This window comes from Erithacus rubecula, assembly GCF_903797595.1.
Source record: "Erithacus rubecula genome assembly, chromosome: 3".
NCBI lineage: Eukaryota > Metazoa > Chordata > Aves > Passeriformes > Muscicapidae > Erithacus > Erithacus rubecula.
In genome coordinates, this window is record NC_136689.1 from 32,623,771 (window position 1) to 32,639,941 (window position 16,171).

The following is a 16,171-nucleotide window of genomic DNA, read 5'->3' on the forward strand; positions in this document are numbered from 1 at the left end:
CTTGCTTATCTCTCTTAATCACAGCCTCATGGTGCTATAGCTCCCTGAGCCTTTAATTCCCTCTTAGAGGCGTAACAGAGTGGAAAGTAAACAAAGACGAATTTGCAACCTTCAACATTGCTAATTTGCTCTGATGTCAGAATATTTAAACAGGCAAGGACTTGGGAATTATTTGATCACAACTGTTTTTAATCTAATGCATGTGAAAAGGCTGAGTCTGGGAGGGTTGTGCAAAATGACAGGCGTCCCAAGAGAGGTTGACTGAAGGTTTCTTCTTTAAACAACAATAGCTCCATCATTTTTCAACTCTGGGTCCTGTGTATTTTTGTTTGCATTTTTAATGTAACTTTCTAAATATTATATTGGTTTTCTTGAAAAATCCTCATTTGCTTCCCAGTTTATAGGTGTCAGGAGCCCCATCTTTAGGCTTGTCATAGTGTCTGTTCACTGCATAGTGGGTGGGAGAGATAAAGATCCCTATTTAAAAAGCTTTGTCTCTCTCCACGTTTTTGTACCATCTTGACAGCCTAATGTATCCTGCATACTTTCATATGTAAAATGATTGATAACTTGATCTTCAAATTATTTTAAATTACACAGTTGACGTTTATGCATGTATATATGTGTACATACTTGCTGGACAAGAAAGGATGTTATCTTGTGTTATATATTATATAAGCATACTTCATCTACCACAGAGGTGATGGGCTTACACATACATACACATAATTATACACACATATTCATCTGTCCTCATGACAGATAGCTATATGCCATTACCTGAAACAGATTTGATAAATATATGCAAGACAAGGTAGTGGGTTTGTTTTTTTTTTTTTTTTTTTCTCTACATGTTCTTCAATTTCCCTTCATAAGGTCTTAATTGTCTGTTTAATGTATGTGTAATCACTTATTGTTTCATTGTTTACAAAATGGTTAATGCAGCGTACACAGTATTATCAGGACAAATGTCTGATGCTCTCTTAATTGTTATATATCGTTCTGTTTATATCTGTTCTGGTTGAACGACTTGTGTTTCTGAAGCACGTCTGATGGTGATTTCTTCTTTTCTTCTTAGCGTGTATCATTTGGGATATTCCAGGGAGAGACGTGTCTGGGAAGCCAGCCTTTTGCAGTCACTCTCTGCGCTGAGATTACAGCGCTGGGCTGTTTGTGTTTCTCCTCATCCCTGTTTCTCTGTCTCTCGCTCTCTCCAGCTGGTGTAAATGACTGCTGCTGCCTCCCAGAGCAAGATAACCTGCTCAGTCAGCTGGAGCCCCCTGCGGACAGCTGTCTCGCTTTGAGCTGATGGAACACTGCTACAGGCGCTGAATGGGAGAGCGCGGAGCAGCGCCCGTGCCGGCGGAGGAGCTGCTGCAGCAGCGACAGCGAGCGAGGACTCTATTGTTCCCCGGTGTTAAACGGCTTCTCCTGCTCCAGGGCCATGCACAGCAGCGGGAGAGAGGTCTGCGGCCCCTTCCTCCCCGTGCAGAGACTGTGAGGCGGGGAGGGTCGCTACAGGAAGGTTTGGCGGCGGCGCTGCGGGATTTTGGGGCTGGAGGGATGGGGCTGAGCGCGGGGAGCGCTTCTGGCTGCCCCGCTCCGGGGAATGCTGCCCTGCCCGCCCGGAGCCTGCGAGTGCTGCTGCTGCTGCTGCTGCTGCTGGCGGCAACTCGGGACGCCCGTGCGCAAAGTGAATTCCAAACTTCGTCCGTCTATTTGTGGAAGACTGGTAAGTCAGGGTGCTGTGATAACGCGGCAGCAGTGCGATGAGTTTTTGTTGTAAGTAACAACCTTCCAGTGTGCTTTGTGTGTGTGGAGGGAGAAAGTTAATCTAAATAACTAATGTTTACTGGCAGGATTATAGGGGGAAAATAGGTCACCTTACAGGATTCTACCATCTAGGCAAATACTGCAATTAAAAAACTCCACATTTGTGAGCCTGTGGCTCTGTTATTGGGATCTCTTTTATATTTTCTGTGTCTTTTGAGGTTTTTAATTTTGTTTAGCAGCTCTGTGTTGTACATGAAGGTCAGAGCATTAGTGCCCATCCACAATAAGAAGGAACAGTTCTTACAATTAGAGTCAGTGTTGTTAAAAGTGCTCTAAACATATTGAATTTTCACAAAGAAAGATGTAATTCGGCACATCTAATCTTTGTGTCCTGTGCTGACATGTAATATATTCAGTGTGGTAATTGATGGGGAGTTGGGTTTGTTAAATTTAGGTTTATTCCATGGTATATAGGACACGTGAAAGCTAATGATGGATTAGGTGAAATAATCCAAGTGATGCCAGATCTCATAACCAAAGAGCCAAAGGCAAATAGGCTGTGTGGATTCAGCACCACAGTAGATGGATAATTTCCCCTACTTTGATCCTAATGAGTTACGTGTCTGTTTTAAAGATTGCATAGTCATAACAGTGTTTCAACCTTAACTCTGCATTAAAAATCAGTGGGGAATTTTCCTGTGTCTATTAATATATTGCATTAATTCAGGATTTAAGCAGTGATGAATATGTGCATTTTAGTTGCCTTGATACAGTTTTAGTTCCTATGTAAGTAGAATCAAATTGTTATTTAGGAAATTTAAAAAATTCTGACTGGGAAATATTTCACATTGGTTTTGGCAGTTAGCTTCCTTTCCTGCATGTTGCCAGGAATAAAACAATCAAAAAACTAGTAGACTTGTTTAAAAAGTGATTTTTCACTAAGGATAATACAATAAAAAGAGAGATTGAAAATTTATCATTTGTCTGAAAAACAACTTTGAAAAGACAGTCTCTTTCCTGGATGTAGGGACACAGCCTTCTGCCAAAGAGGCAGATCAATTTACAATTACAGTGATATCCTGAATTTTTTAAGAGGCTCCCTCTATCCAGCAGCTCAGAAAAGAGATTAAAAGGAAATTCATTTAAACAAGAAGACAAGCTTTCCAATAACACTAGAAAGAGAAATCTGAAGGGAGAATCCTTTGCAACTTTCACTTCTGACTGCAAGATGGGTTACACAGTGACCATTTTTCCTCTTAAATCATTGATAGATTAAAAACAGTTTATAGTTCCATTACAGATCTGTAAATGTTCAACACACACTTAAAAAGAGATTATATGTGTGCATAGGCTTATGCAAAGGCACAGTAATAATATAACATTTTCATAAAGCATTTCACATTTACCCCAAGTTACTAGGCATCAGCAGAATAAACTCTCCAGCAATTTATTATGTCTCCATTTAACAGTGCAATGGATTGTATTTAGAAATAGTAACATTGTTTGAGGATAATAATAATTCTAGAGAGCTACTACTTAAGAACACGTGCAGTCAGTTTGCTATGGACTGAACTCCACTTGCTTTGCACATAGTACACGTGCTCTGAGGTCATGTCAGTTTAACCAGCAGGAAGGAAACTGTTGGCTTTTGAGTTCTCCTCCTTTCTCCATTCCTGGTGAAGACTGCTCTTAAGAAACTTTTGTGTAGAGCAGGTATGATCCAATTACTTTGCCTGATGAAGAGCTAGTTCTTTCCTTCATCTTTCCTTCTGCGACCTCTCTCGTCTGTTTTGCCTACAATAAGAAATATTGCAGCCATAACACCAGTGATGAGATTGGAAACATGATGAAAAACAAGTAATGAAAAACAAGAGTGGCTCTTTTCAGATGATGAATGACAAGATGCAGTGAATAAGACACTCCATCTGTGTTTGGCTCCAAATTAAATTTTTGCACTCTTTTTCTTAGCTGTGTGTTGAAATCTTTTGTTTTCTCCGCCTCCAGTTGTGGGAGGATCTAGAATGTGAAGTAGAAGAATTGCTGGTCAGTGGTCTGAAGTGACATGTGGTATGGGATGTACAGAGTTCAGCTAAAGTATTAGAGAGAAAAACAAAACTGAGCAGTAGTGAGCTCATGCACTTCAGATGATATTTTCCTTCTTCTGTGAATGAGAGAGGTCAGAGGAATATGTGGCTGAGACTTTGTCATGGCAATCAGCTTGATTATATGCCTTTTGGGACCTCTTATGTCCATTTTTTGAGACCTATGCTACTTTTGTATCGAATTTAGTCTGTCATCAGCTTTTGTAAGTGCTGCTCATGACTTGCATCTGTCTTGTTTTTATTTCTAAAGGTTTTTGAAATAATGTCCTGGTGTATGCTACTCTGTGTCTTCTATACTGCTTTACTGCATTTTGTTTTCTTAAGGATGCCCTTGACAATAATCTGCAATGATTATGAGGTTTGAGTTAAGGCCTCCTTTGTTTTATGGAATAATAATTTCTCTCCTTTTGTTTGTTTGTTTTGTTTATGGGGTCTGAAGGGGTGTTTTGTTTTGTTGGAAAGAGAGGAGAAGTGTTCTAATTCAAATTTCAAGTGTTTGCTTTCATTCTATAAAAAGCTCTCAGGGGACATGATTTCCTGTTTACTACCATCCTCCTGTCTACTACCATAAAAATCCGAGGTTATTGCAATATTCACTAACCATTTGGAGGTTTAGCTAGCTTTGATTCAACATATACAATGTTGTGAATAATCTGTTTTGAGCAGGGAGGTTGTGCTTAAAGTAATCTCCACCCATCCTGTGATACAGGTGCCATCACTGAGTCATTTTTACTTCTCCAGCTGAAACTGCTTTGACTTTTGGCTTTTGTTACTTTTTGTCATGTCTTGAGAGAATGGGTATTTGGTGTTCTGGTGTGTTTAATGGACCTTCAGAGTTTTGAATGGCATTTAAATGAGCATAGTTGATTATAGCTTCAAGTGATTAAACTAGGTTCCTCACCAAACTTTCTCATTTCATCCTGTGCAGACCTGGTGTATGCATTTTATTCAGTTACAAATGCACAGCTGGTTCCTTTTGTGTGGTCTCTGAGAAAGTCATCTTGGTGCTTTAACATGAACTAAAACAAAGTGATGAAACAGCAAGATTCCAGAGTTTAGTCATGGTGTGTGTCTGGTTGATGATCTGAGCTCGACAACAGCAGCTTTCAGCAACTCTTGAAGAGAAGTTGTGGTACTGAGGCCTGGTTATTACATTGGTGTGAGGCTGACACGCTGCCAAGCATTGAGCTGTTTATGTTGAGAAGATGTTTAATGACATGTTTTGTTCACGAGTAATATCCTTACTCTGATTTAACTGATTTAGTTTACAATGAGCAGTTGTTTGCTTCAGGTTCCACTCTACTAAGTTGAACTTCTGTGAGCTTCTTACATGCCATTGTTATTCTTCCTTAACTTTTGTGATTTGCTTTAGAATTTTGCTGGTTAAAATTGGATTTAATCTGAAGGAGAGTTGTCAGGAATAGAGCCAGGCTCTTCTCAGTGTTGCCAAGCAATAAAACAAGAGACAGTGAGCAGAAACTGATGCACAGGGAGTTCCATCTTAATATGAGAAGGAATTGCTTTATTGTACAGGTGACTGAGCACTGGAACAGATTGACCTGAGAGGTTGGGGAGTCTCTCTCACTGGTGATATTCAAGAACTGTCTGGATGCAATGGTGACCCTGTTTAGGCAGGGAGGTTGGACCAGATGATCCACTGTGGTCCCTTCCAACCTGATCCAGTCTGTGATTTTCATATTCAAAGACACCTTATAATCTTGTGATAGCATGCACTAAGATATTGATGTATCTGTAAGTTTTGCAGTGACCAGTGTGATGACTGCTAATTCTTAAAGACACCAGTGAAGTTTTCACTTATTCCACTTTACATGAATATGCACATATTTCTTAGTCTGTCATTTCATCATGCAGACATATATTTACCATTCCTTTACACAACTAAGCATAGATGTTTTTGCCCTATCACATTCTACCCTCTACTTCATACTTTTTGTTAAATGAATTCACATGCTGATCTGTGATGTGCTGTCAGTATTGAGTGTAATGACGGCCTACAGTTGCTAAGATATATATATATATATATATAGATAAATATATATACAGGTATAATATGCTGATTAATTACCAAAGAATACACAAAATCAGCAAGATTCAATCACATTAAAATCACATCTTCCAACACTTGAAGGAGTGCACATTACAACTTTGAAGTAGGAGATGAAGCATTGGATTAATACCTCTGGAACAAAAAAGTCTCGAGAAAAAAGTCCAGGAGGTGCTGCCTTTTCCATTATTATCCATTTTAAAGACTTGATCAGATCTCAGAGAGTACAGATAGGTGTAGCTCTACAGAATTATTTGAGATATCTGCAATTGCTGACACCAAGGCTTGGTCTTTGGTATAACAATTGCAGTTGGACATTTTCCCTTCTTTTTAACATGGGTAGAACTTGAAATAGGCTTTCTGCGGGTAACAGAGCTGTTTTAAAAATTGAAGTGGAATCAGAAAGAAGTCATTATTTCCTGAAGAGAACAATAAAGTATCTCTATTTCCTGCTTATGTTGTGTCTCCTAGGAGAGAATTGGTCCTTAGATGAGAACGTGCTCAACCTGTGATGCAGTAAAGAATCAGAGGAGAGGAATAATATGTGTGTAGGCAGCATAGAGAAAATCATAGGTACTTTTGGGGTAGTGGAGGCCAGGAGTGGAACCAGTGGGCCAGATGGTTTCCACAGGGGCCAGAGGAGTGTTGCAAACTCTGCAGGCAAGAGCTCTTAATCACTTTCTGATCTTTCTCAGGGAACAGCATCTGTACCTGATTTATCCCTGTTCCATTGCCTTGGCAAGAGGGCTGCACAAGGGCCTCCTGGCTACACAACCTATCAACAAATGTTTTCTGTATCAAGGTGTTACTTTGGGATCTTGTAACCAAATCACACTTGACTGATTGATATCAGCTTGGGTCTCAATACTCCTCTGATTTTCAACCTCTTCATTTCCTACTTGCACAACATCTGTGCCATTGCATCCCTGTCAGGATTTACATTCTAATGGCCAAATCTATTTTAAAAATAGTTTGTGGACTTTTCAACAGTTCTAACGTCTTTGGTGCCTAAAACCTATACAATCACTGAATAAAAAGTATTTATTTTCCCTATGTATGACCCTAGGGCTGTCCTATTTTCCCTGCACTGAGTGTTCCTATCTCATATTAATGCCTGAGGAGGACAGAAGTCCTTCCTAGTTCTGGCAGTCCAGCAGGCATTTCAAAATGTACCTAAATACACACTGACAGGAATTATCAGAAGGCAAGAGGGAGAGAGGAAAAGTTACCTAACCAAACCTGTGATAAAAGCACTTAGCTCTCAAGGGCTGTGTCATTGTTTTTTGTTGGAGCTGTTTCATTACCTAGGTGAACCCCCCCATTTGTTTCAGTATTTATTTTCTTTTTGTTGTTGTTGTTGATTGATTGTTTTTTTTGTTTTTTAAACCTGAGAAAAGACTTGCAGTAATTGCACCTTGAGACTAAAGACAGATAAGCCTGTGTCAGTAACTAGGAAACTCCTGATTTTAAAGAGATTATGAAGAAATGATCTGAAGAGGAGGATTAGATGATAGGGAAAATGTTAAATGAGAAAAAGATGTTTTATCTTGGGGCCTGTCAGGAAAGGCATTCACATATGATGATGAAAGAGGGCAGTGAGGACCTCTTCAAGGGAAAATAGAGCCCTGGTTATGGCATGGTGAACTTCAGCTGGTGCCTGCACATCCTTGAGGAGAGAGATCTGTCAAGATTTAAACTGCCACTGACTGTAAAAGGTGTTTTTGGGGATTCTTCTTTTTGATTCTCTGGTCTTCAGTTAACAGAATAAGATAGAAGGAATGTTAATAAAAGCTGTATTTCATCACCTTTCAAATATTAAAAATTATTCAAGCAAAATGGGCTGAGGAAAAATTACTGCTAAATATAAATGACCCTCCAGGATAGAATGTGATTAAGTGTTGGTTACACATACACCACATAAATTCATATTAATTAGAATTTATCACTTTTATTACATTCTGCTATGTGCATCTAAGCAACCACACTCTTTGCTGTCATCTCCCAGTTTAATCTGACTTTTATGTAGTCAAATGGGGCTTGTCTATCTGGGTCTTGAATAAGGACATATTCATTTTCATTAGGTATGTTCATCCCTGTTGCTCTTTGCCCTCATTTATAAAATATCCTTTCAGATATTTTATTCAAAAGAAATTTTGCAAAGCATGTATTAAGTCTTTGATTAATGCAAAAAGACTTGTAGTGCAGCCTGGCAACAGAATATTTGGCAGAGATGCAGAAAATGGTTGCTTTAAGGAAATTATTTATAAATGTTGCTTAGTATTCTGTCCCTATTTAACAAAATCAAAGTAAATATTTAAATGTTTGGATAAAAATGTTGTGCTGTGAAATTCTTTTTCTTATGCAGCTACTTTACCATATTTGAAGTAGGAAAATAGAAAAAAGTGTGGCTGATATTATAAACCTCTAGTTAAGATAAACAAGTACTATATGCTAGGGTAATGGTTGATTTCACTTGGAGGATGGCATTTTGAAGCTGTCAGAGAAGTTAAAAATGGTCAGTTGGTAATGTTGTACTGGTAGCAGAGGATGCCTGGATTGTTTTTAGCAAGTGCCCTGAAGTGCTTATGCTAACTGGATCAGCTCAATTCCTCAGCTCATAGGAATGCTGGAAGAGGAGAATTCCTCAGTTGCTGTGGATTTTATTCTGCAGGTTGGGATCCAGTGTTGAATTAATTCAGGTTTTTTAATACCTTATAGACCAGGGTTTAACTTTACAGTTCCCTATTTCACTTGATGTCATTTTTTTATCCTGCATGTCCACTGGGTTCTTCAGATAACAGAAGTGTGTGCCTTTTAACACAATAACTCCAGATTTCACAGAAAGCCCAATTCCCATAATATAAAGTATAGCATTAGCAAAAACAAGTACTAATCAATATTTTGAATTAAAATTTTTATAGTGTAAATTAAATTGTGCATTAAACTTTGTATTGTGAGTAAGTAATTCCTGGGGTAAAGGACAATGCATATGTTTATCTTGTTTATTGAAGTTTGTCCTGGATTCACATGTTCTTTTTTCTGTTTCTTCTATTCTTCTGTGGTCTGTTCAAAAACAAGCCCTCACTTTGTAACAGGGCAGAAAGACCCTTTTCCTGGATGCATGTCCAGTCAAGATCTCTGTTTCTCTTTCAAAGACCAGAGAAACTGGAAAAAGTGGTGGGTTCCTTAGGTGGGTAGATATATGCTAAAATTCCCAGTAACAGAAGTTTAAGATCTGGTGGGTTTGTGTAGCACCTCAGAGAAGGCAATGGGCTGACAACTTATAGTGGGAGGCAGCAGTAACATTGACTTGGGTTCTATTTATGGATTGTTCTTCCTTCTTATGTCTGTTTCTGTCTAGTAAGGCAGAAAAAGTATATGGAGTTACTAAAGGAATGGAACGATTAGAAGAGAGAACCATTAGAGAAATCCTAAAACTTCATATTATTGGGTGAAAGGTTTCCGAAATAATCACAATTAAAATAACTTTATTATATAGATATTAAAACTTAGACAAATGAAAGTTAATGCAAACGCTTTTGTTACTGCTAGCACAAATTATTCTCCCCTAGGAAATCCCATTGCTTATCATTTCCATATGAATGCTGTACAGTGCTAAACTTATCAGTGTCTGGGATTTCAAACAAAATCCAGCAGCCATTTATTGTAGCAATCAGCACGTTCTCAGCATTAATTAGTGCTGTGATTTTTGGTGCTGCTGACATTGCTCAAAGTCATCAGTAGATCACAATAGATGAAGGTTTTAATAATTGCTTTCTGTACTTTGTGAGCACTGCCACGATTGTTTTGGGGATTTCATGTCTGTGGTGTAGAGAAGGAAAATCTGGTGTGCTTGCATGGATTCAGGGAAGAGTGTTATTAGATGCAGACCTTATTGAGTGGCTCAAGTGGAGGCTTCTTGTGTGATCCCTTGTGAATGATGTTGCTAGAAAGCAAGCTTTCAAATGTCCAAATACCAGTAAGAGATTTCCATAGGTATTTTAAAGGGGGAAAGGGGTTGTTTGGCCATTCCTTGCAGTCTGTATTATATTAAAGTGAGGGTATTGAGGATATTAATTGGAGAAGGTTTCTGATGTAATGAGGCAAACGTTTTTAAGATTGATGACATCTGCTAATCTAATGAGAAATTTCTTAATGAGAGACATGATTACTTTCTACCTCCTGTATTATGCAAAATGAAATGTTTTTATTAGTGAACAGCAGTATAACTCTCCTTATGTGTGCTGGATAATAGCTGTTTTACCACTAAGCCATTAGAGATGTAGAGAATAGAACAGAGAGAGATTGTTTTATAATGACTTGTGTTTGTACAATGCCTAGCACAACTGAATTGTTCTTCATTTGCTGGTGTTACTATGTTCCACAGCTTTATACAAAACAGCATAATTGAGACTTGTTAAAGATGCTGTTTACAAAGACACAAAAATAATTTATTAACATTCTTAAGGAGCATCCAAATTACATCAAGTGCCAAAAGCAGTTCAAATAGCTGATATCAAGGTGCCATGCTAGTGGATATTGGAGGAGAGAATTGTTTTCATAGGAAAATAGCACTATGAAAGACCTTGGAAAGCAGGTTCTCTGTGTGATAGCTCCAAAATGCATTGTTGGGAGAAGATATTGGGAGAAGAGGAATGTTTGTAGAAGTTACTTAGCATTTCTGCATCCACAGATGTAACAGTCATTCCTTCTTCTTGCAAGTAGCAAAACTCTTGTTTTGAATGTGCTTAATTATTCTAAAAGATCAATTGTGTTGTGTAAAAATTTGCTTGTTTTGCAGTGTTCTACTGGTGTTTTAAACAAGTATACATTGTAAGGAATTTTTAGCTTGATTTAATTTCTTGTGGTTTTTGGTCAAAATAATTCCTGAATTAAAGGAAGAGGGTGGAGCAAGAAGAGAAAAAAACATTAAGATAGTCATAAGACTGCTACATCCTGCAATAGAGAACATAAATCTTATTTGCAAAAGTTGCATTATAAGCTAGTAAAGAGGCTCCAGCCTCTTGAATCAGCTCTGCACATGGTTTGCAGTGTTGGTGCTGGGAATCTGCTTGTCTCTAAAATGACATTTACATGAATATAGTTTTCTTCTAGCTCAATGCAAAAACAAAACAGAAGAAAATTTGAGTCTCAAGATTTTTGGTACAGTTGTTAGTGCCCAAGGTACTAGTGCTTTAGCACACTCCTAGTACATTTCATATGCAAGCAAAAATGGATGTAGTGCAGAAGGCCAGAACACTTGAGAAAAAGGAGGAAAAATTTAACATGAGTGGAGAATTCAAACTTGAAAAGCACAGAGCAAGCAACTAGCAAGTTTGTTTCTCTTTTCCTGTTGAAATCAAATATTTAAAATAGATTGTGAGGTTGAAGAACTGAGGGGGCTGAGATAAAGGGCAAATTCCTGTATGAACAGATATGGACTTTTTAAACATGACTTTCTAATGAATCAGTCTGGAAGATATTTTTGTGCCATGTATGAATGTGCATGCTTGCATGTGTAATACGTATGTGATGGTTTGAAGGCACTGTTGAACAATGCTGTATGGGTCCAATGGAACTACTTAAAAAAAAGTAAATAATAGATTATCTAAGTAATCTTCTTCCTGAACAGTGGCACAGCTTGAATTAGTGGTCAAATCTAAGAAGTGCATTTTTCTATACCCCTAATTCCTTTTTTAGAAATCCACCTTCGGGGCTGCTGAGCTTGCTGTTTTTAAGAGGAATACCTTGAAGGCTGTCATTGAAATGACTTTTTTATTTTGCTTATTTGTTTATTTTTGTAGTTCTAAATGAAGTTCACTGTCAGCATTGCTTTTTAGATGACAGCATTGGAAAGGTTGACTTGCTCCTGTAAGATGTGCTTGGTACCATGCAGGAGATAATGAAAGGAAAAGGAGGAAGAGTGATAAAGTGACAGAGCATGCAAGGAAGATTTGTAGTCTTTAACTTGACATGGATGGATGAGTCATGGCTCTCCATATTTCAACTTGATGCATGAATGTCAACACCTTGGGAGTAGTTTGGGTACCTGAACCATAAAGCCAAGAATTCAGGTTATTTTCTGCAGTGTACTTCACATCTTTGTAGGGAGCTGCAGGAATGTTACTCTGTGTGCTGAGTTCTTTGAAACTCCACAAAATGCATTTTGTGATACTTGTATAGGTGATTTGAATATTTAATAGTGATAAGCACTTTATTTTCTTCTCCTCCTTGTTAAATATACCTTAAAAGCTTTATGGAGGACATCCAGATGATGAGTTCATGCACTGATTATAACTGAGTCTTGGTTCTTTTGTCACAGTACAGATTTGAGCTATTCTGCCAGGTAGACTGCCAATTACATGTGATGGAAGTAACTTTAAAATTGTGAGTTTTTCCTATACCTGTAGTACAACTCGTTTTTTGAGATAGTATTGCTTCTGTCTTTTTCTCATCTTAACTCTGCAAGAAGTTAATTTTGTTGCTCTGAGGATGTGATAAGGTGAATGCCTTCTCTTGAAATCTCTGAATTTTCTAGATTACATGCTTCATAGTTTCTTCTGAACAGTGTACTGCTTAGTTTCTCTCTTAACAGGAAAGTAATAGTCTTTAGGGTCAGGGTCCACAGAAACCAAAATTAGGTAGTAAAGATTTTACTTTTTGGATGCAGAAGTAGGTATTTAAAATAGGTGTATTTTGCTGAAGCCTCGCATATAAAAGGAAATTGATGATTAGAAATGGAGTGGCAATTCAGTGCACTAAAAATTACTGCCATGTATGCAGAAAAGAGTCTCTTTAAATAACAATCTGTTGCTTACATAATGCCTTCATCACTCTCATTTAAGAAATAGCTTTTCTCATATTGATAAGAATATTGTTTTGAGACGAGAAAGAGGCAAGCCAATGAACCTAAGTCTCAGAGGAAATGACATGTTTTTACTGTTCACATACAATGCTATTATTTGGTGTAAGCCATTTTAAGATAGATGGTAGGTAATTTGCTTATGAAGTAACTTATGTATCTTTTACAAAGATTGTGTATGTGCCTTGTCAACTAGCAGGTTTAGTAAATTAAAGGCACTCTTCAGTATATAAGCCTAGGTCTTCTTAAGTATGTTGTTTCTGGACAGTAGCCCACTACTATCCAGAAAGTTGTTTATTATTATTTATTATTATTAATTCTTCTTTGCATGGAATACAGTCACAATATATAATTCCATGATAATGATGAGTAGCACAACTAGAGGCAGGTTTTTATTAACAAAATATGGGTTCAAGGAGAAGTTGAGATAAAAAAAGGGTGCAATTTAATTAAAGAGAAAATATTAAAAGGAAGAGTAAAGAATTAGTTTTCAGCATTGTCATGTCTATATTAGTTGATAATGCAATTCTGTGTTGCAATTTCTCTTCCCTTTAGGACAGACATTCCTCCCATTTTATGCAAATGTTACCAGAGAGAGTTATTTTGGAAAGAAAAGATGAAATATATTTAGAAGCCATAAAAAAGATGCCCTGCTTTCTGTATAATGAATCAGATAATACAATGCCTTTTTGTTAACCATTTTTTTTTTTTCGTTGAGAGTATATAAAAAGGAAACAAGCTATCATTAGCTAAGGCTTATTAAATCCTCAGAATGTTATTAAAATAGTTTAATCTAGTCAGGCATATCTGAAAAAACAATGAAACAACCCCAAATATGCAAACTGGAGTGTAGACCATAAAAGATATAATGTATAATAAAAAATATATAAATCCTTTGTGTTCTGTCACTTCACCTGTCTGGAGCTGAGACACAGGGTTCACGTATTTTGCTACAATCTGTTATAAAGGAGGGGTCCACTTGAAGCAGAAGTTCTGCTTCTGGTTTTGAATTTTTAAAGTAAAGATGAAGGAGGCTCCCTGAAGATAGAAATTCATTAAGAAAGCCAAAGACTTTTTGGAGAATATGTTCTCTTCAGGGTGGTTTTCTGTTCCCCACTTTGTATGTCTCAGAGCACACTGGAGCTTCTAATGAAAAAATAATACAGTTCATTAATGTGGAAAAACTTCTGGAAGTAGCTACAGTCTCACAGCATTCTGGGAATTAGTTTGAACATAATTGGTTGGATGTCAATATTAAAAAGCACTCTAATGAAAAAGAAAATGCTCAAGCTATGATAGTTTGCTGCTTCTGATGAAAAATTTAATGAGGCTGAATAATTAACCCCTTCTCTCTTCTTTCTTCCCTAACTGCCATGTCTTTGCCAATTTCTGCTTTACATTTATTCTAAATATTTTAAGCAGTACAGTTTCTATCACCGTAATAGAAAGACTACACTGTTGTCTGTGTGCTGCACTATAGCTAGTGTTTTTTTGGTTTTTTTTTTAATCCTTTTTTCCTTCATGGCTAGCTTACTCAAGTAGAGAGTTTGTCAGTTGTCTTGCCCCTCAGCTATGACTTAGCTGAACTGTGCTTGGTGAAGTCTAATCTTCCCTGATAAATCCACTGGCTAGTGTTGTGCCAAGCAGCACAGGATCTGCCATTTACATAATGGTTGCTCTAATTGGTTTAATGTGACTTCCAACCTCAGGCTGAGAATTACTTCCTTCTGAAATGTGATCATTGCCCAAATACATATGCTTTCCACTCACTGAGTTGACTCCTAATTGCTTATTAAATAAAGTTATGAAGCACGTGGAAGTTTTTAATGAAGAACCTATTTATAAAAAAAGCAAAAAACTAAGAAGAGCAAAATAACACACACAAACAGAAAAGACAAAAAAACTACACGATGGATATTTCTCTCTGATATCTGAGTTGCCATCAGTTTGATATGATATACATTGTTTCCTTAAATATATTGAACTCTATGTGAAGTACAAATAGATGAAAGATGAAATATTTAGTCTCTTTAAAACACAGTAGGTTTTTGTATAACACAGAAGGTTTACTAATTTTTCAAATCAATCATCAATGATTATAGTTGTTCATTTTATTTTTGGTACATATGATAGTTTTTAGGTCCTCATCCCAGTGTCTCACGTGGCTTGTATTAGCACTTCCATATGCTACCCTTCTTTTGTTTCAGTTGGTGATGGATGCTGTATGAGAGTTTGTTGCTGTGACCTGGGTCAGTTTCAGCTCCCTGTTCAATAACCACTCAGTACTCTGGAGAACAAACATGTTTTTACTGCCATAGGCCTCCATCTGCAACAAGAAATAGTGGTTCATCCTTTTTGTCACGTTGTGTTAATGCACTTCCAAAGAGAAACATGAACCATGAAGATGGTCTTATTTATCTCATGCTGTCAACATATAAAAATTGTTATCAAAGATGAATTGAAATTATAAGACAAAGCTTGATCCAGTTGGGTGCTTTTGCTAATGATATTCTAGGTCTGTATAAGTTACAAGCCCTGAATATCAGGCACATCATGATGGCAATGCAAAACTGGATGTTAATATTCAGGTACTCTCTGTAGAGACATTTGGTGCCTCAGAAAGCTGCTGTTCTTTAGAGCCTGAGGCCTCAAAGATAACCTGGAATGCCAGATAAGGAAATTGATAAAGCTGTCAGCTATTTGCTGTGCTCTACTTCCCAGGCTGTGAGCCACATGTGATACCCATGGTATCATCCAGTGTATGACATTGAGAGATCACAACTTTTTCCTCACTTCCTAATAAAGTACAAAACTTTTAATGTAAGATTAATAAACAAAATACGACACATATCAATGCCATCTCTTACCAGGAATTTTTGCTTTTTAACCTAATTTCATTTCATTCAACAATTGAATGGTTTGTTGTCTTTTTTCATCACAATCAAGAGAGAGGAAAATTTGAATCTTTCTAGGAGGAATTTTAGTTCATCTAACTAACTGTTGTAATAACAGTGTACATCTGTTTGATTTTTCCATTGGGAGGATAAAATTTCTTGGTCCAACCTAATATGCATTTAGCTCCTGTGAATTTAATGTCATGTCTCAAGGTAACAGTGCAAGTGCTCATCATTTTTATTGGATAGTAAAGGAGGAAATAGTCTCTGTGAGACATTCTTAATTTTTTTTTTTGCATTTTAATTTATATTTTGTAATAAAAATTTATCATCTTCAATATGTACTTTGTAGTATCCCTTTCTTCGTGCAGCTCAATATACTGAGATTTCTTTTGTTTCATCCATTAAATTGTAATATAGATCATAGTGTTGGGGCTTTCCCCATCATGGAGGCATGCTTGAACTTTCTTCTGTC

At 37.1% G+C, this 16,171-nt stretch overlaps 2 protein-coding genes across 3 annotated transcripts in view; both read left to right on the forward strand.

Moving 5' to 3' along the window:
- The window catches only part of VWDE (von Willebrand factor D and EGF domains), a 458,699-nt gene that overhangs the window by 202,355 nt on the left and 240,173 nt on the right, over positions 1-16,171 (forward strand). The gene's annotated exons all lie outside the window — the stretch shown is intronic.
- The window catches only part of THSD7A (thrombospondin type 1 domain containing 7A), a 263,208-nt gene that overhangs the window by 72,611 nt on the left and 174,426 nt on the right, over positions 1-16,171 (forward strand). For both annotated transcript variants that reach the window (XM_079301320.1, XM_079301321.1), the window contains exon 3: positions 1,218-1,732. In XM_079301320.1, coding sequence (XP_079157446.1) covers positions 1,333-1,732 — 400 coding nt within the window. In that variant the 5' untranslated portion in view covers positions 1,218-1,332. The remainder of the gene's footprint in view (positions 1-1,217; positions 1,733-16,171) is intronic.